General features: G+C 44.9%; 1 protein-coding gene and 2 pseudogenes across 1 annotated transcript; all 3 read right to left on the bottom strand.

Moving 5' to 3' along the window:
* Positions 1-2,489: 2,489 nt before the first annotated feature.
* LOC147972045 (protein FAR1-RELATED SEQUENCE 5-like) lies at positions 2,490-3,936 on the bottom strand (annotated as a pseudogene).
* A 321-nt stretch (positions 3,937-4,257) lies between these two features.
* Positions 4,258-5,163, bottom strand: LOC147972044 (uncharacterized; annotated as a pseudogene).
* A 2,933-nt stretch (positions 5,164-8,096) lies between these two features.
* LOC125556287 (F-box/FBD/LRR-repeat protein At1g13570-like) lies at positions 8,097-12,504 on the bottom strand. The gene is made up of 6 exons (XM_048719055.2): positions 12,311-12,504; positions 12,215-12,219; positions 11,388-11,491; positions 8,807-9,646; positions 8,579-8,731; positions 8,097-8,497 (listed from the first exon to the last, which is right to left on the bottom strand). Exons 1-6 carry the CDS (start codon positions 12,502-12,504, stop codon positions 8,105-8,107), a joined length of 1,689 nt encoding a protein of 562 aa, XP_048575012.2. The 3' UTR covers positions 8,097-8,104.
* Positions 12,505-20,281: the final 7,777 nt, after the last annotated feature.

Here is a 20,281-nt window from a genome sequence, read left to right as displayed (position 1 = left end):
ACACATCTGTTAGTTGGCAAATACTTTGTTGCAACCTATTTTAACTTCACCAAGTCTTTTTACTATTTTTCTTAGCTATAGCGTGTATCTGTGTCTGAAATCGCTCATGCTTGCAGGTCATCCTGCCAGTGCTCGAGTGCGTTGATGTAACCAATAAGGAGGGAGGGAGGCATTATTGGGTCTTCAATATCAACTTGGGGGACGGACGCTTCGAAGTTCTTGATTCAAGCAGGACGCTGGACAACATTGAGTTGATGACCACCGCCTCTACCATCGCAGGGGCAGTACGCCGGCTATGGAGGAAGCATTACCCAAAGTTCAGCATCGAGCACTTCCAGATTATTGACATTGACGTACCCAAGAAGCTCGGCAAGTAAGACACTAAGCATGGCATTCTTCTCAATGTCTTACCATCAGTTTGTACTTTTTAAATTTTTCTAATTGTGTAATCTTTAGCTTTTTAAGACACGGTACTACTCTGCAATCCGTTTTTCATTTTTTATGAGTTTCTCATGGATTATCTAGTCAGTTGCACAGTGGCACATAAGTAGTTGCATAGTGCCACACAAGCAGTTGCACAGTGCCACATAAGTAGTTGCACAGTGGAACATCGGTAGTTGCACAGTGGCACATAAGCAGTTGCACAGTTGCACGGAGTGCATTATCTTTATTTTGGTTTTAATTTTCTGTGACAAATTTTCTTTTTTTGCCCACATGCAGCAATGAGTGTGGGCTGTTCGCACTGCTTAACGCCACTGACTGGAACGGTAGCCAACTGCCCAACTACGACCCCAAGGAAGTACTCAACATCAGGAAGAAGTTGGCATATGATTGGGTCACCAGCCCGCACAACTCCGCTCCATGGAGGAAGTTGCTCAGATACGACAGGGACTAGGTCAGTACTCTTTTTCTTTCTCTGCCCCATGGAGGAAGTTGCTGGTTTGCACAATTTTTGAGCAGATTTTGTTGTTGCACACTAGTAGTAATTCCATTTGCAACTCAATATCATCACTTTTGTTGACACATTAGGAGCACTGGACATACAATTGTTCAACAACTAAATATTTAACCAGTTGCCAACAAAGGCACAAATAGCAACCTTTTTTACACAGTGCATGAACTAATTCAAGGAGCATAAATTAGATAAGAGAAATCATAGATGTTGAATGTGTCCACTTGGTCCCAACATTGCTCAAAAAACATCATTCTTTTCCTTTTTTGTCCCAAAGTTACAAACGATGAAAGAGAATCACATCAGTCTGAGTGGACACACACTAGCAGTGTGCTCTATATATTGGCACTGGCTGCATTTGTTTTTCTTCTTTGGGTGTAGCTCCAGCGCCGATTTGTAGCGTCGACTCTTTGCCCTACCCTTTGTAGTAGACCTTGGAGGATCCCTGGGCACAAAATCATCAGAAGCTTGTGCAGGGAATGCAGCCTCTAACGGGGTAGTAGGACCATCACGATCACCTGTGTAATAATCATATAAAAAGTTTAGTATTTTTTTCGTTGTGCAACCAACATTGATGTTCTCTGCAACCACACAGCCCATGTTGTGCAACTAACTGGTTTCTGTGTGCAAGTTAAGTTGAAAAAAACACCTGTAGTAGCACGGCCCGTCATGGTACTTGGATTGTAATCACCTATGGGAAGAACAGGAAAAGCAAGCTAGTTTTTTATCTTGATGCTCAAACTAACATAGCGCACACAACTAGGTAGCATGTTCTATGCAACTGGGCACTATGATGTGTGCAACTGAAGTCACACACCTAGTTTTGTTGGGAGTTGGGGAAGGTATTTACCTGGGTGATGAGCCCCCTAAGTACTGCTTGTAGGTCCATTGGGAGGAGCACGTGGGGCACTGCTTGTTGGGCCAGGCTGGGGAGGAGGTCTTTGAGGGTTGCCATCACCTATAGCCAGAACAGGACAAACAAGTTAGTTGTGTTATCTTTGATACTCGAACTAACATAGCGTGCGCAACTAGGTAGCCTGTTTTGTGCAACTGGGCGCCATGATGTGTGCAACTGATGTTACACACCTAGTTAGATGGGGAGTTGGGGCAGGTAATTACCTGGACAATGAGCCCCCTAAGTGCTGCATGTAGGTCCATTGGGACGAGCACGCGGGGCACTGCTTGTTGGGCCAGGCGGGGGAGGAGGTGGCGGAGCATGTCGTGTACGGCCAGGAGGTGGAGGAGGTCCTCGAGGGTTGCCATCACCTATAGCCAGAACAGGGAAAACAAGTTAGTTGCGTTATCTTGATGCTTGAACTAACACAGCATGCGCAACTAGGCAGCCTGTTCTGTGCAACTGGGCACCATGATGTGTGCAACTGAAGTTACACACCTAGTTAGATCAGGAGTTGGGGAAGGTAATTACATGGATGATGAGCCCCTTGAGTGATGCATGGAGGTGGAGGAGGTCCTCGAGGGTTGCCATCATCTGATGGCCCCATAGCAGCAACTGTTTTTTTCTTTTTCTTGGACTTGTTCAGGTGGCCAATCTCAGTACGTGCTCCGCGCATATGCTTTTATATAATTTCCTGTGCTGCATCAGAGCCACTTGCAAACTTGGCCAGTTCCGAAAATCGAATATCATGTTTCTCTCCCTTATCTGCTTCTTTGATTCAGGGGGCATTTCATCCGGTTGCTTATAGTCGGTCCCTGGCACACTAGGGACAGCAGTAGGTGTCCACCGTCTTAGCATGTACCTTTCCGGTATGACATCAACTCCAAGATGGGTGAACACCTTGAGGATGTGGCAACAGAGCATGCCGTCCTTGTCCATTTTGCGACATTCACACAAATAGGAACCCTCCTCCACCCTTGCCTGCACCAAGTAGTTTCGAGAACCATATTTGGCAACAAATTCCTGATTTGGTCTGAGCTCAAAAAGGTCAGCACCAACTAGGAACGCATTATAATGTCCAATCAGCACAAACTCTTCTCTGAACTTGCGGTAAAGGTCCCTAGTGTAGGTTTCGTAAGCTTGCCTCTCTAAGTTGGACCATAGCTCAATCTCAAGGTGTTCAGCCCTGTAATCATTGCAGCCTTCCTTGGCAAGGACGTGGTTCTGAATTTTTTCATATTGCTTGACGAAGTTCAGCATTGATTTGTGTGGGTTCACATATCTTTTTAGGACGGCATTGAACCCCTCACTACGCTGTGTAGACTGCAGGAAGGGGAAGAACATGTGTTTGAAGTAGCACGGCACCCAAGTTGACCTATATTCATACAACTTCTCAAAGTGTGTGTGTGTGTGTCATAGCCTCGTACTTCATCATTAACCCAGCCCAATTCTGCTCAAACTTGTCTATAGTGAAGCTGAAGTCAACACAGTAGTTGAAATCATCAGAGAGCCCTGGATTCCGGCACAACATCCAACCAACTTTTTCTTGAGCCTTTTTCATGATGTGCCATCGACAACAGCGATGCAGTGTGGATGGAAAGATGCTCTGTATTGACTGCCTCATTGCACCATCCTGATCGGTTATGAAGTTGTCAGGAGGTTTGCCATCCATAGCCTCTAGGAATGCTCAGAAGACCCAATCAAAGGTCGATGCCAACTCCTGCCTCACAAACGCGAAACCCAGCATGAAAGACTGGCCATGTCGGTTTATTCCGATGAAGGGTGCGAACGGCATATTGTACATGTTGGTCATGTAGGTGGTGTCAAACGATATGCAATCGTGGTACGCCTCTGCATAATCTTTTCGAGCTGAGCCATCCACCCAAAATATGTTGACAACTCTGTCCTCTTCATCATATTTCACCTTATAGAAGAAGTCTAGATCGGTTTTTTGTATATCCTTGAAGTGCGCAATTGTCTCAATCAGGTCACCCTCCTTTGTGTCATCTCTATGGAAACTTGTACACAGATTTGTTATTGCCTTTGGTCCGAACGGCACCATCATCTCAGATCCATAGAACTCAGCCATTACATGCATCATACGTCCTGCATAATACAAAAAGAAACAATATACATTTTATTAGTCGTACGAATGCACATATCCAGCTGCACAATAATACGATATGTGTTGGCACAGAAGATAGTTGCAGGAAATTGACAACCAGCTGCCCCTTTTAAAAAACACTTTCATTTTGCACACAGGACATTATGTAGTTGCACAATGAAGGTAATCTAGTTGCACAGGAATATTATGTAGTTGCACAGTGAAGGTAATCTAGTTGCACACTTAAGGGATTTTGTTGCACACCAGTACCATAACAGTTACACACTGGACTGCCTAGAGGGAAACTTAATTCTGTAAGGGATACAGAAACACACCTATAGTCAAGTTGCAGTTATACAAGATGCGCAAAAACTCATTTTCATCAGGAGAGATGCCTTGGTGGGGTCTCAAGTATTTGGACAACGAATATTTGTTCACCAGCGGATGATTGTGGTCACGAACAAAATGTGTCACCTCCCATCGCCCATCCATCAGCTTCACCAACATTTTTGCTTTGCATTGAGTCTGCTTTATTGTCTCGTGTTTTCGTTTCTTATTTTTCTTACTAGGACCGACCTCCTCTTCAGCAAAAATTGGAGGTTAATCTTCCATTTCCTCATCAGTGTCAACAGGTTTTGGATCTGGTATAGGGTCCAGGACAGGAGGAGCCTCGGCTCCTCCATCATCAGCTTTTGGCTTCTTGTACTTGTTGCAGCAAAACTGCTATTTTACCAATACATTGCCTGTCCGCCTAGAGGTGTTCATTTTGACAGAGAAACCCATCCGTAAGGCGTAGATGTTGTAATGATCCTTAGCAATTTGAAGGGTGTCAAACCTCATGCCAACATAGGGTTCCATTGGCTGAGAACCAGCCTCATCTTCTCCTTCTTCTCCTTGCATAGCACCGTCAACAGCGCCAGCATCGAACTCAGTCCTGGTTGGACCAAGAACATTTGCCGCGGTGCCTGTGTCATCAAGAGTATGGCTCTCTGACTGCAAAGAAACCACTACAGGGGCACCACGTGTTGATGACTGCCCTGCCACATTGTCATGGCCCATAGGGTTAGGCCCACGACTTGTCTGCGTGTAGTAAACGGAGCGCCCATTTTCTCTCCAATTTCCTTGCGGTATGTTGGGTTGCTGCTCATCCATATCATGAGGAAGCTCATTGAGATCAGGGGGCAACTCATTGAGATCAAGCATTTTTTTTCCTTTTTCTGGCAGCTGCCACACATCCACTGCATATATAAAAAGAAGGAAGTGATGTCAAGTTTTAATCATCAAAGAGTGTTTCAAACAACCTAAAAACTTAGTAAATAGATAGTTGCACACCATTTTATGACAATCTTAGTTCGAAAAGCAACATCTCTATAGCAGACTCTTTTATTATAACAGGTATGCTTTTTTCTGCACAACCTTGTTATGTTAGTTGCACAGTTTGCAGTAAATAGTTGGCAAGAACATGTCTTTTTTTGTACAGAGTTTTTCTGACTTTTTCCTTTGTTTGTTGCAATGATCTGCAGGTTTTCTGTTGGCAAGGAGCTGATCTAGATTTTTCTGCACATAATTTGGACATAATTTGATGCCACAATTGAGACGACGAAATCCAGGTGGAAGAAGAAAGAAGAATGGGATGATAGATTATAGATATATGTTTTTCATCGTCGTTTCTATTTTTACTTCTAGTATATTGAACATATTTTCTACACTATAGCTTTGCAGTAGGTTTGGGACCAGAATATATGTGTGGGACAAGAATATATGTGTGACTATTTTAATATGGTTTGTGGTTTCATTAGCTATGTACAAAAGTTTCTTGTGTTTTCGCTGTCGTACTACAGATTTTTGGTTTTGGATAGAATAGATGTCTCAGTTGGCCAGGATGCATATTTTCAATTGGCCAGCATGCATGTTCAGTTGGACAGTCAATGTGTTCAGTTGGCTAGAATAGATGTTTCAGTTGACGAGGATGCATATTCAGTTGGCCAGCATGCATGTTCAATTGGCCAGGATACATGTTTTTATTGCACATATACTTCAGGTTTTCTATAGTGTTCACTCAGAATACATGTTCAGGATACATGTTCAGTTTTGACTAGCATGCATGCTGAGTTGCCATAATACAGGTTCAGTTGGTTGGGATGCATGTTCAGTTGCACACTTATGCATTTTTCATTGGCTACAATGCATGTTTAGGTTTTGGCTACAATGCATATTGAGTTGGCTAGAATCATGTTTCAGTTGGCCACTGAATTTGGTTTAGTTGGCTTGTTTAACACATCTAGGTGGGGGGGACTTGGCTGGCATGCATGTTAGAAAAATGTTCAGTAAAGTTGGTCTCAAACCATGTTTAGTGTGCAACTAGGAAGCTGTGCAACTAAACCTAATGACTTGTGTTTAGTTGCACAAACCAGGGAATAGTAGGCTCCTATCCATGATTAGTTGCACAGTAATTCGTGGTACTTGTTTTCAGTTGCAGATATGACACTCATGGGGGGAGGGTGGGGTTATTTGCCAGATCCACCTCTTTTTGAAGCAGCTTCTCCATGGATTTCTGCTAGATCCATGGAGAAGGGGGTTGACATATGCAGTAGAAGAAGGAGTAAAGTGAAGAGGGGCACGGGGAGGGAAATTACCTGCCCTGATGTTGCTGCCTGGTATGGCTCTGACCATCCTCCCCTTAGATCTTTTTTGAAACATGTTCTTCTTCTACTTTGGGGCTGCCATGGCGGCTGTGTAGGAGGAGGAAGAAGGGCCTTGGATCCCTTCTTTCTTGGAGAAGAAGAAGGAACCGTGATGGCTTGGGGGCGAGCGGGCGTGGGAGGGCTCGGTAGGTATAGCTGGCCACGTGGGAGCGTGGGGAGGACATTTCTCTCCTTCTGTTTGCGCGTATCTGGACTGGCCGCTCGATCACATGGGTTGGTGGTCGCTTTCCTTTTCTGGAGCGCGGGACCGCGGGGGGGACAGGGACTTACCTTTTTCAGGCCGGCCGCTTGATCACACTAGTGGGCAGCCGGCCGCCCACTAGACGCGTCCAACTTTATATTGTAGGAGAGGCTGGCGTGTGTTTTAGGTCAGGAGTGTTAGAGAAAGTGTTGTCATGGACTGAATTCTGAAAAGGTTTTCCTCCCATGCTATTATATGAACTAACAGAGAGGTTCAATTACAGTTAAACATAATAATCAGACAGTCCAAGAATATTGTTTTAGGTCAGGACTGTTAGAGAAAGTGTTGTCATGGACTGAATTCTAAAAAGTTTTCCCTCCCATGGCTATTATATGACCTAACAGAGAGGTTCAATTACAGTTAAACAGAATAATCAGACAACCAAGAATATACCAAAAAATTGAAGGACTGATGGCTGATGTCCAGGATGAAAATCCTGAACTATCTGAAGCTTGGTTTGTTAGGTGCTATGTCAATGGACTCAGAGAGGGCATAAAGCACCAAGTTAGACCTGACTGATGCTTATTTGGATAGCGAGGGATACTAAGCCTTCTCCCCCAAATAAGACCCGTGTCCCTTGCACAAACTGCTATAAGAAATCAAACAAAAGTTGTGCCTCAGAGATATGTTCGTGTTCATGTGCCTGTCCAACAACAACAACCTTTGAAACAATTAGAGCTGCCATATGTTAAGTTTCATAAAACTAGAAAAGTGGGAGAATGTTGGAAATGTTGTGATAAATGGGTTCAAAGCCACTAGAGCAAATTAGTACCAAATATTCATATCATGCAGGAAGATCATACTGGCCAATAGCAAACTGACACTGAAGAACCTAAAATACAGGGAACAACACAGAAAATGTGATGTGCATTTTTGCCCAAGCCATCAGTGGTGCTCCCCTTCCACACCCACTGTGGTCATCTATCTCAATGGAAAAAGAGCAGTGGCTTTACTGGATACTGGGAGTACATCTTTTATGGATCAACAATTTTTTGTCCATTCCAGTTGTACTTTGCTTGCACCTACACCTAGAAACATTGGAGTGGCAGGGGGTCCACTTACATGGCAACACACGAGCGTACTAGTTACACATTAAACATTGGGGTTGGGGTGTATACCCCAAGTAGCAGCAGCAGCAAGGTTCCTCGCGTTCTAGTTTAACTTACACAGGAATCATAGGGTACTTATGATAACTTGCATATGAAGTTCAACATATGATCAATGGTTGATCATGGCATTGGCGGCAAGGCTCCACAACATTTAGCTTGACTCTGGAAGGAACTTTTGGCTCAACGTATGTCCTGATAGCCAAGAGCCCTTTACGAACTTCCACCATAAAATCCCCATGCAATAGGATGCACTTTCCAATATTGTTGGTTAAACAGTTATACGAAGGATGTCCTCTTGTGGTGTCCAATGTAAGGCCCTCAAGTGACGTTGTATTCTCAATGATATGGCATGTTAGCTCTACTAGGCTTTTTGCAAAGGAGAAACCAATGATCTTCACTGTTTTGAGGCTATCATGGCGGTGTCCTGGCATCTGCCTCAAATGTGTTGTATCTCCCACGACTGATTTGTGCAACATCTTTTTCTGCAAAACCTGAAGATGACAGGCCAATATGGTTGGATTATAGTTCCATCATTGTAACTAAATATCCTTGCAAGATGGACAGTGACTTACGTTCATGACAAGGGTCTCCAAGGAAGGAGAAGCGTCAAAAAGGGATATCAAAGAACAGTAGTCGTAGGTTGGGGGAAATGTCATTGCTTGAAGATCAACACTCAAGTGCTTGAGATGTAAGAATTTGCTAGGTAGAACCGGTGTATCAATCATCTGCACAAAGATATTTCAGATCACTCATGCTATGCATATCAACAGTCAAAAGATAACCAAGGATTTAGCGTATACCTCAAGCCATGAACCTAGGGAAAGAGCTGCAACATATCGCAAGCTGGGCGGAAAAGCAGAACAAACATAGCTGACAGCACCAGGAAAGGACAGGTCGAACTTCTTGAATTGCAATCCTACTGCAAGTGATAGTTGTACTTGGCGATGACCCATAAACTGGAAATTAGAGAGGTTTGGAGCTTTTACCTCTATAACCCGCAGCAAGGTGCTGCCGTCAAACACGTCCAGATATCTGAGCTGTTGTAGATGAAACGGTATCTTCAAGCAAATTATCTTATTGCAACACTTGAGTTGCATCCGTTGCAAAGCAAAAGAATTTTGAAGAAGCGATCCCAACTGGTCCCCCGTGATATGAACGTCGCTTAGCTCGAGTCTTGTCAAGCTTTTAAAGCACAACCCGCCAGTCGGAGAGAAAGCACAACGGGCAAGATTTAGATACTGAATCAAGTTTCCACTCTCGTTAGCCAAAAGTGACCACGGAAAGTTGTAATATCTCCCTGAGTTTGAAGATAGTTCCACAGTGAGTTCTTCAATCCCTGGTGTAACAGCAGTCTGAAACCAGCTATCAATGTTACAGACGTCGATATTGTAGTAACGGAAAACAATCTCGAGGGTCTTGGTGGCAATGCATGGGCGGTTTTTCAAAATATGGTCAACTTTGCTGGTAAAATTCCTTGCTATTTCGTCCTCTCCACATGATTCTATATCTATGCCCAATGTTATCATATCGAAAGCAAGGTTAGGATAGCATCTCCAAGAACGTTTAAATGCATAAGATACGCAAGCAGCTCGAGCAGCATCTTGCATTGACAGTAGGGAATATATATGACACCAGATATCCTGCATGCACAAGCATGTGAGAAATTATTTCAAATGGACAAAAGAAATAAAGAAAACCATGTCGGGCAACATTTTAACCCAACTTTTTGCACATGATTGCAACGCGATACAAAGGCACACCGTGCAATTGTGCTGACTGCTGAGTAAAGGCTGGTTACTTTCCTAAATGTCTTGGTTCTAAACGAATAGTGTTGGTATCATCTAGTTACTATGAGTGAAACCATTGCATGTCATCAAACTCACACGTACACACGTTTATGGCATATGGCGAGGCGACTTCACAGACACAACCTAACTTCCTAATGATAGCAAATTAAACCACTACAGTACTTATACAGAGTGTCAGCCACTAGCACCAGGATAAAAGATTGTAGTAGCCTTAGCAGTCTAGCACTTCCAACAATAGCGACATATCCAAAACAAATCATTCCAAATTGACCACTTCTCAGTTCTAGTAGTATGAAGAGGTATACTTTACATGGTTCTAAACTCGCACATAATTTGGTGTGATCATGTCAACTGGGAACAGTCTTACCATCAATCTCTGTAATATAGAAGTGCAAAACAAAGAAGGATGGAGATAACTATGTCGCCGCAGAGGAAATTTTCTCTATAAAAAATATCATTTCACTACAGGAAATGAGCAGCTGATCGACCTTATATCAGAAGTGTTTTCACTCGAAGTACCGTGGGTCAAGATTATTTACTCGTTAAAGAGCCCAATGTGAACTGGACTAAGAAAAATAATGCAGTCAAAATGTTGGTCCTTTAATGGGAGGGAGTTGTATAAAATAATAACATCGGACACCAAATTATTAGTAGATATGGACACTCAGGGTACATACTGTAGCAAACATGGGCACAAAGATGGTTATTCATCTGAACTAAAAAATTTATCAAGGTAAGGATGGGGCCTCTGTAGATATGTATGGATGTTTTATCGTGAAGATTGAGTTTTAACTGCCAAGGACGACATGTGCTAGGCATGGAAGAAGCTAACAATATGTTGGTTATTTTTTATTTATTTTCTAAGCAAAGTGTAAGGTTCTTGAAGGACCTCGAAGCTGGTATAACGCATCAAACTTTGTTACATCACAACCCATAGGAGGACCCCAAAGAAAATAAAATAGTAACTTAGTCCTTCACTTTTGCACACAGGACTTGGATCGAACAAAAGAAACACAATTGAGTCTTGGAGCTGCAGCTGATCTAGCAGGAGATGATGACTACGTCGTCACCGACAAAAGCACACCTTACCAACGCAAGCAAAGCCACTCTCAGCATGTTTGCTGAGGACACCCGACCAAGGCGGCAAGGGGAGAACCGGAGAAGGGCCTCCAAACTATGGAGGTTGAACAAGGAGGTGAAGGGGAATAGCGTCAGGCCCCGCAGCCAGCGATCAACCCTCAGCACTGCATACCGGAGTATTTAAAGTACGGTATGCATAAACAGCAGGACACTGAATCCAGATTCCAGACCGTAAAACCACACCAAGAAAAAAAACAAGCCATTGGTAAGAGAAGTAACTCTATGAAATCTACCCCTCCTTACTAAGACAGAAGGGGATCTAATACTCATGACAGACATTTTTCTGCAGGCAGTTCAAACAAAACAAAGCTAGTAATGCAGTAGGATTGTAGCAGGTTGCATCACTAAGGATATGTTCATACTAGATATTTACCAAAAACCAATTAGTATAGTTAGAGCACTCATAGCCCATCATCAGCGTTTCATGGCATACCTCTGGAAGATGTGGCCGAGGATATTGTGCTTCACCATCTTGGCAATTATGGTCTTCTTTGCAGGGCGAGTCCTTTCTGTCAACCGTTGAATCAGCTGGTCCATCTGCAACACATAATGCATGATTACAAGTGGAAAGTTATAAGAAAAAAAAAGCAAAGCATGCATATGCACATGCAGAAACAGAAATAGTTTTCCACATCCAACTTTAGTCAACAGAAATAACGCTTTTCAAGCTAGACACCCAACTTTCAATTAAAGAAGAAGACTTTTGAAAGACCATATACATTGGTATAAAGATTGCAATACCACCCAAGTATATCGTCGACGGTGCTCAATCAAATAAAACAAGACAGGGGAACACATAATCCAGAGGAACGTCTTGGGTTCCCCTCTGCTGTGTTGCCAAGGATGGTCTCAGACCTCGTACCGACTAAGCAAGGCAGCCACCTGCAAACTTTAGCATGGATGACACATGGGGCCTCTCAAATCCAATGTATGTTTATTGTGTATTCGAGTGGCTATACTGATGTTATAGCAAATTTTCACAACATGGGTACATATCATATGAGCCACACACACAAAAAATTATCTTTCCCCAAATTGATCCACTATATCCTTTTACACTACCATAATTTCACACTGAATAGTTTGTTTATCCCCAAATTGATCCTTTCTGTCAACAAATCCACACAGGGACAGACACAGACAGCAGGACCAGAAACCTAGCTTACTCAAACAATTTTCCTATGAAAAGAAAAATCAAGATTTTACGCTCGATAGACACTAGGTTAGATCAACATAAAAGAATCTGCTTAATTACCTTACCTGCCCTGCTCCACAAAATCAGGGTCGGGATAAAATAATAGCGGGAAGGAAGAGCACACTGGGGGATTTTGCCGCGGAAACAGTGTTGCTAGCTACAAAAGCGAGGGCTCTGCAGGACTCATGGACCTGCAGGAGAAGCTGCCGGAGATGGTGGTAGTGGAGGATTCGGCGATCACACTCGCGTAGAAGATCAACTCTAAGATACGGTAAAATCGCCATCTCAAAGCGAAGGCAAAGGCGGCAGCGCGTTCAAGAAGCAGAAGGTCAACGGAGGCGGAGGTGTAGGTCATGGTGGAGGACGTGGAGATGGCGGACGTGGTGGAGGGCGAAGCCTGGGACGCGGGGGCCTGCTATCGTTGCCCACTATGCAGACACCGCCATGGTTGGAGAATTACATGGTTGAGCATGGAGGCTCGGATTGCCGGTCCGGCAGGGCATAAAAATCCAACTATTTGCACGGATTGGCGATGATATTCTTTTGTGACCAGGCATCTAAAAACTATGCATACTTGTCCCTTTTTGGTTTTGATTGGAGGATGCGATCTGGCGCTGGTGTGATCCATCGCACCCTATCTGATCAAACCGATTAAAATTTAAAATTGACCATATTGACGGACATTTAGGGGAGCAGCCTTGCAAAGTCTCAATCGACTAAGACTGCTTCATCAAGTCTTAGTCGACTGAGACTTCGTAAAGTCTCGGTCGATGTTATATCTGTGATATCTTACTTTAAGATTCGTGCAAAAAAATTCTCTTCGATTTTTCTCTCTCTTTTGCATGTTATGTTACTTGACTAGGACTTGGTTAAATCTTAGTCGTCTGAGACCTAACTACACCCTTAGGGGATAACATTAGATAGTCGGCTCCTGCATCTGTGTCCGCGGACGGATGCGGTTAGGGGTCGGAGATGTCCTTAGGGCATCTCCAAGATGGACCTACAAACCGACCGCATCCATCCAGAAAGCCGAAGCCATCCAATGCGGGCTCGTATTGGTCTGCGAGGCCGTCCGGACGCGTTTACTCCCGTATACCAAAGACAAACATGGGGGAGGTTTACGGGAGTCCGAACATGAGAACGTAGGACTGCGACACCCCAGGCCCACCCAAAACCCTTCCCGGACCCCCGCGCCTCAGTCCTCCCCATTTTATCTTCTTCCTTCTTTCTCTCTTGCATTCGCCGCCGCTCCACACCCCTGCCAGAACTCTGTGTCTTTGTCACCTCCAGCACTCCAGCAGGGCTACTGAAGGAAATATGCCCTAGAGCAATAATAAAGTTGTTATTTATATTTCATTATATCATGATAAATTTTTATTATTCATGCTAGAATTGTATTAACCGGAAACTTAGTACATGTGTGAATACATAGACAAATAGAGTGTCACTAGCATGCCTCTACTTGACTAGCTCGTTGATCAAAGATGGTTAAGTTTCCTAGCCATGGACAAAGAGTTGTCATTTGATAAACGGGATCACATCATTAGAGAATGATGTGATTTACTTGACCCATCCGTTAGCTTAGCTCTTTGATCATTTAGTTTACTACTATTGCTTTCTCCATAACTTATACATGTTCCTATGACTATGAGATTATGCAACTCCCGAATACCGGAGGAACACTTAGTGTGCTATCAAACGTCACAACGTAACTGGGTGACTATAAAGATGCTCTACAGGTGTCTCCGATGGTGTTTGTTGAGTTGGCATAGATCGAGATTAGGATTTGTCACTCCGTGTATCGGAGAGGTATCTCTGGGCCCTCTCGGTAATGCACATCACTATAAGCCTTGCAAACAATGTAACTAATGAGTTAGTTACTGGATGTAGCATTACAGAACAAGTAAAGAGACTTGCCGGTAATGAGATTGAACTAGGTATTGAGATACCAACGATCGAATCTCGGGCAAGTAACATAGTGATGACAAAGGGAACAACGTATGTTGTTATGTGGTTTGACCGATAAAGATCTTTGTAGAATATGTAGGAACCTATGTGAGCATCTAGGTTCCGCTATTGGTTATTGACCGGAGACGAGTCTCGATCATGTCTACATAGTTCTCAAACCCATAGGGTCCGCACGCTTAACGTTCAGTAACGATCGGAATTACGAGTTTATGTGTTTTAATGTACCGAAGGTAGTTCGGAGTCCTGGATGTGATCACGGACATAACAAGGAGTCTCGAAATGGTCGAGACATAAAGATTGATATATTGGACGGCTATATTCGGACATCGGAAGTGTTCCGGGTGGTTTCGGATAAAACCGGAGTGCTGGAGGGTTACCTGACCCCCCCCCCCCCCCCCGAGGAACTAACGGGCCTAGATGGGCCTTAGTGGAGAGAGAGGGGGCGGCCAGGGCAGGCCGCGCGCCTCCTCCCCCTTGAGTCCGAATTGGACTAGGGGGCGGCGCCCCCTTTTCCTTCCCCTCTCCTACTCCTTCCTTCCCCCTCCTAGTAGGACTAGGAAAGGATGAATCCTACTCCTACTAGGAGGAGGATTCCTCCCCTCCTTGGGCGCCCCAAGGGCCGGCCAGCCTCCCCCCTTTCTCCTTTATATACGGGGGCAAGGGGCACCCTAGAACACACAAGTTGACATTGTTTAGCTGTGTGCGGTGCCCCCCTCCACCATAATCCACCTCAGTCATATCGTTGCAGTGCTTAGGCAAAGCCCTGCGTCGGTAGCTTCATCATCACCGTCATCACGCTGTCGTGCTGACGAAAGTCTGCCTCGACACTCAACTGGATCTAGAGTTCGCGGGACGTCACTAAGCTAAACGTGTGCAGATCGCGGAGGTGTCGTATCTTCGGTGCTAGGATCGGTCGGATCATGAAGGCATTCGACTACATCAACTGTGTTTTCATAACTCTTCCGCTTACGGTCTACGAGTGTACGTGGACAACACTCTGCCCTCTCGTTGCTATGCATCACCTAGATAGATCTTGCGTGTGTGTAAGATTTTTTTTAAATTACTGCGTCCCCCAACAGTGGCATCCGAGTCAGGTCTATGCGTAGATGTTATATGCACAAGTAGAACACAAAGGAGTTGTGGGCTTGGGTATATACATATTGCTTGCCGTCACTAGTTGATTCTTGATTCAGCGGTATTGTTGGATGAAGCGGCTCTCACACCGACATTACGCGTACGCTTACGCGAGACTGGTTCTACCGACGTGCGTCGCACATAGGTGGCTAGTGGGTGTCAGTTTCTCCAACTTTAGTTGAATTGGATTCAATGAACAGGGTTCTTTCTGAAGATCAAAAAGGAATCACTATACCGCATTGTGGTTTTTGATGCGTAGGTAAGAACGGTTCTTGCTCAGCCCGTAGCAGCCACGTAAAACTTGCAACAACAAAGTAGAGGACGTCTAACTTGTTTTTGTAGGGCATGTTGTGATGTGATATGGTCAAGACATGATGCTAAACTTTATTGTATGAGATGATCATGTTTTGTAATGGAGTTATCGGCAACTGGCAGGAGCCATATGGTTGTCGCTTTATTGTATGAAATGCAATCGCCATGTAATTGCTTTACTTTATCACTAAGCGGTAACGATGGTTGTATAAGCAATAGTTGGCGAGACGACAACGATGCTTCGATGAAGATCAAGGTGTCAAGCTGGTGACGATGGTTATCATGACGGTGCTTTGGAGATGGAGATCAAAGGCACAAGATGATGATGGCCATATCATATCACTTATATTGATTGCATGTGATGTTTATCCTTTATGCATCTTATTATGCTTAGTTCGATGGTAGCATTATAAGATGATCTCTCACTAAATTTCAAGGTACAAGTGTTCTCCCTGAGTATGCACCGTTGCTACAGTTTGTCGTGCCGAGACACGTGATGATCGAATGTGATAAGCTCTATGTTCACATACAACGGGTGCAAGCCAGTTTTGCACACACGGAATACTCGGGTTAAACTTGATGAGCCTAGCATATGAAGATATGGCCTCGAAAACTGAGACCGAAAGGTCAAGCGTGAATCATATAGTAGATATGATCAACATAGTGATGTTCACCATTGAAAACTACTCCATCTCACGTGATGATCGGACATGGTTTAGTTGATATGGATCACGTGATCACTTAGATAATTAGAGGGATGTCTATCTAAATGGGAGTTCTTAAGTAATTTGATTAATTGAACTTTAATTTATCATGAACTTAGTACCTGATACTAAGGTTGGAAAAAGCGGTAGGCGTAAGCGAGGCGGTTGGCCTTTGCCTAGTGCCTAGGCGGTGCCTAAGCGACCTAGGCGCGACCTAGGCGGTAATATTTTTTTACTCATGGTGTATTTGTGATTATTATATGGGTGGTGATATTAGTTTAGGGCATACAAATAAGTTAAATACCATCTACTACCATTGGAATACAACCCATTTGACATATCAGTGCAGTACGTGGCATGATTTCTTTCTTGGGTAGGCAATTCCTTGCTTGCCCTTCCTAGACCTCCATTTATGCCCTAGGTGAGGCGTTTGACTATTGCCTAGCGCCTAGGCGTGCCTAAGCGCCTCCTAGGCACTGCCTTTTCCAACAGAGCCTGATAGTATTTTGCATGTCTATGTTGTTGTAGATAGATGACCCATGATGTTGTTCCATTGAATTTTAATGCGTTCCTAGAGAAAGCTAAGTTGAAAGATGATGGTAGCAATTAGATGGATTGGGTCCGTAACTTGAGGATTATCCTCATTGTTGCACAGAAGAATTACGTCCTGGAAGCACCGCTAGGTGACAAACCTGCTGCAGGAGTGAGGGAGTCCTGGATTAGGGGGTCTCCGAACAGCCGGACTATCTCCATTGGCCGGACTGTTAGACTATGAAGATGCAAGATTGAAGACTTCATCTCGTGTCCGGATGGAACTCTACTTGGCGTGGAAGGCAAGCTAGGAAATACGTATATGGATATCTTCTCCTTTGTAACCGACCTTGTGTAACCCTAACCCTCTTCGGTGTCTATATAAACCGGAGGGTTTTAGTCCGTAGGACGACAATCACAACATACAATCATACCGTAGGCTAGCTTCTAGGGTTTAGCCTCTCTGATCTCGTGGTAGATCTACTCTTGTAACATCCATATCTTCAATATTAGTCAAGAAGGACGTAGGGTTTTACCTCCATCAAGAGGGCCCGAACCTGGGTAAAAATTCATGTTCCTTGCCTCCTGTTACCATCCGGCCTAGACGCACAGTTCGGGACCCCCTACCCGAGATCCGCCGGTTTTGACACCGACATTGGTGCTTTCATTGAGAGTTCCGCTGTGCTATCGCCACAAGGAAGGATGTCTCGTCCTGTCTTTAAAGAGGGCACTATCACTGAGGGAGCCCTGGCTATCGGCCAAACTCTCCGGCTTGGTGGTTTTCTTATGACCGCCTGTTCGGCCGCTACGCCGACGATGACTTCTCGGGTCATCGAAAGCAATCTTCACATCAACTCGGAACTCGCCGAGTAGTTAGATCCAATGGAGCTCTCTTCCCTGAATGAGCTCTTGGATCGTATCACCTCCCTAGGAGTCGCTACAGACTACGATCAGATTGGGCCTAAACCCGATCTAAGAGAAATTAACTCTCCCCAGGTCACCCATCACGTTGCAGTGGTGGAAGAGCAATGCGGCAAAACTTCATCTATCTTAAGGACTAGCTACGTCTGGATTCCCGATCCCTCCAAGCCAGATACCCGTGGAGGGGAGGATGTCACTCAAAGCCTGAACCCAGAATCAGGCAGTGGGCCAGATTTATCGGAAAACATCCAAGAATCCAAACTTTCGAGTTCGGAAACTCCTTGGCCACTGAGCCTCATATTGGGTGAAGATTCGGATTCAATTCCACCCACCCACCCAAACATACGCGATCTATCCCAAATTAGGGAAGAGCCCGAAGAAACAGTACACCATTACTGCGCCAGATTCCTCCTGGTCAAGAACAGGATAAAGGACTGCCGCGAGGAAGATGCAATTTCATTATTCTGCAATAACTGCACGGATAAGGGAGTTCTCAACGCCATAAGTCGTCGCGAAATTACACGCTTTGCCGACTTGGCGTCCATAGTGCGAAAGTACTGCGCGATGGAAAGCGCCTGGAAAACCAAAATAAAATTTTGGGATAATCCGGCCCTGAATACAAACCCAGTCCGAAATAAAAGGGTGCATTATCATAATACACCTGGGTTAACTACCAAAAAGCAAAAGCCCTCTACGGGGTAAGGAACCGTACTGGAGGGATGGCTCAACGGACCCTGCAAAATTCATAGTACAGCGGATGCGATACCAACGCACAGCCTTAGATCATGCTGGATACTCCGGCAGGTGGCCAAAAGTGGTGAGGATCTACTCCTCCCAAAAACCACAGAGCACCACCCCAAGGACAACAGTACGGTCTTAACGGTCTTCGAGACCTTTGCGTCAAATAAAAGACGGAAGCGAACACTCCGCGACACGTCCAAAATTTGCCACATAGCAGAAACAAATCCTTGGAGAGACACGGCTATTACCTTCAATGCCAGTGACGAACCTAAATTCCGAACAGCCCAAGTACCAGCCGCACTGGTCCTCAGTCCAACCGTGGACGGCTTTCGACTCACCAAGGTACTCATGGACGGCGGCAGTAGATTAAACCTCATCTACGAGGAAACTCTTCAAAAGATGGAAATAGACTGGAGCCGCATTAAGCAAAGCAGCACAACCTTTAGAGGAATCATCCCCAGTCGGGAAGCACGCTGCGCCGGAAAAATCACACTAGACGTGGTATTCGGCACGCCGAATAATTACAGGTCCGAAGAAATTACATTCCAAGTGGCCCCGTTCAGCAGCGGATACCACGCTCTATTAGGGCGGGAGGCATTTACAATCTTCCAAGCCAAACCCCATTACGGGTACATGAAGCTCAAAATGCCCGGGCCCAACGGAATCATCACCCTTGTTAGTGATCCGGACATAGCACTCCGCGCCGAAAATAAGACAGCTGCACTGGCCCTTGAGGCACTATCCGAAGCCCTAGCGGCCGAAGAACTAACTGTGCTACGCTCCACGGTGAACAGGGACGACATGATAATCGATAAAAGATCCAAGTCCACCTCCTTTAAGCCGGCGGACGAAATAGTCAAATTCCAAGTCCATCCAACGGACCCTACAAAAACAGCTTCCATCGGGGCACAATTAAACCCTGATGTTGATGCTGCACTGCGAGAGTTCCTATGCGAGAACTGGGATATTTTTGCCTGGCACCCTTCAGACATGCCCGGAATCCCACATAGGCTGGCTGAACACAGCCTAAATATCATAAAAGGGTTCAAGCCAGTCAAGCAGGCTCTTCGACGTTTCTCCGAGCCTAAAAGACAAGCCATGGGAGAGGAACTAGCCAAGCTATTGGAGGCCGGATTCATCAGAGACATAAAACATCCGGACTGGCTAGCAAACTTGGTGATGGTACCAAAGAAGGAGAAATCCTGGCCAAAGGACAAATCCTGTGCGTCGATTTTAAGGACCTTAACAAGGCCTACCCAAAGGATCCCTTCCCCCTCCCCCGCATCGATCAAATCATCGACGCTACCGCAGGACACGATTCATTGTGTTTCCTCGACGCATACTCCGTCTACCACCAAATCAAAATGGCAGAGCCAGACCAAGCCGCAACGGCACTCATCACACCATACGGCCCATTCTGCTTCAACACAATGCCCTTCGGGCTAAAAAACGCCGGTGCAACATATCAGCGCATGATTCAGACATGCCTGGCAAACCAGATCAGCAAAATAGTGGAGGCATACGTGGATGACATGGTCATTAAAACCAAGCATGATGAAACTCTAGTAGACGACTTGAGGCTCACATTCGACAACCTCCGAACATATGACATCAAGCTCAATCCAGAAAAATGCGTCTTCGACGTACCAGTAGGAAAGCTCCTGGGATTCATTGTCTCCAGTAGAGGTATCGAAGCTAATCCGGCCAAAATCCGAGCGTTGTCACAGTTGGCTACCCCAACAGACCTCAAACAAATACAAAAACTAACTGGATGCGTGGCGGCTCTAAGCCGCTTTATCTCCCGCTTGGGAGAAAAGGCAT

Source organism: Triticum urartu, chromosome 5A (assembly GCF_056163025.1).
Source record: "Triticum urartu cultivar PI428250 chromosome 5A, HENAU_Tu73, whole genome shotgun sequence".
NCBI classification, from domain to species: domain Eukaryota; kingdom Viridiplantae; phylum Streptophyta; class Magnoliopsida; order Poales; family Poaceae; genus Triticum; species Triticum urartu.
Note: the sequence above shows the minus strand (reverse complement) of the source record. Positions and strands in the feature narration are given on the sequence as shown.

Coding starts and splice junctions, on each gene's coding strand:
- LOC125556287 (XM_048719055.2), bottom strand. CDS start 12,504: ATGACCTACACCTCCGCCTCCGTTGACCTTCTGCTTCTTGAACGCGCT. Junction 9,647..11,387: donor CTCGGCCACATCTTCCAGAG/GTATGCCATGAA, acceptor TTGTGCATGCAG/GATATCTGGTGTCATATATA. Junction 8,732..8,806: donor CCCTAGGTTCATGGCTTGAG/GTATACGCTAAA, acceptor ATCTTTGTGCAG/ATGATTGATACACCGGTTCT.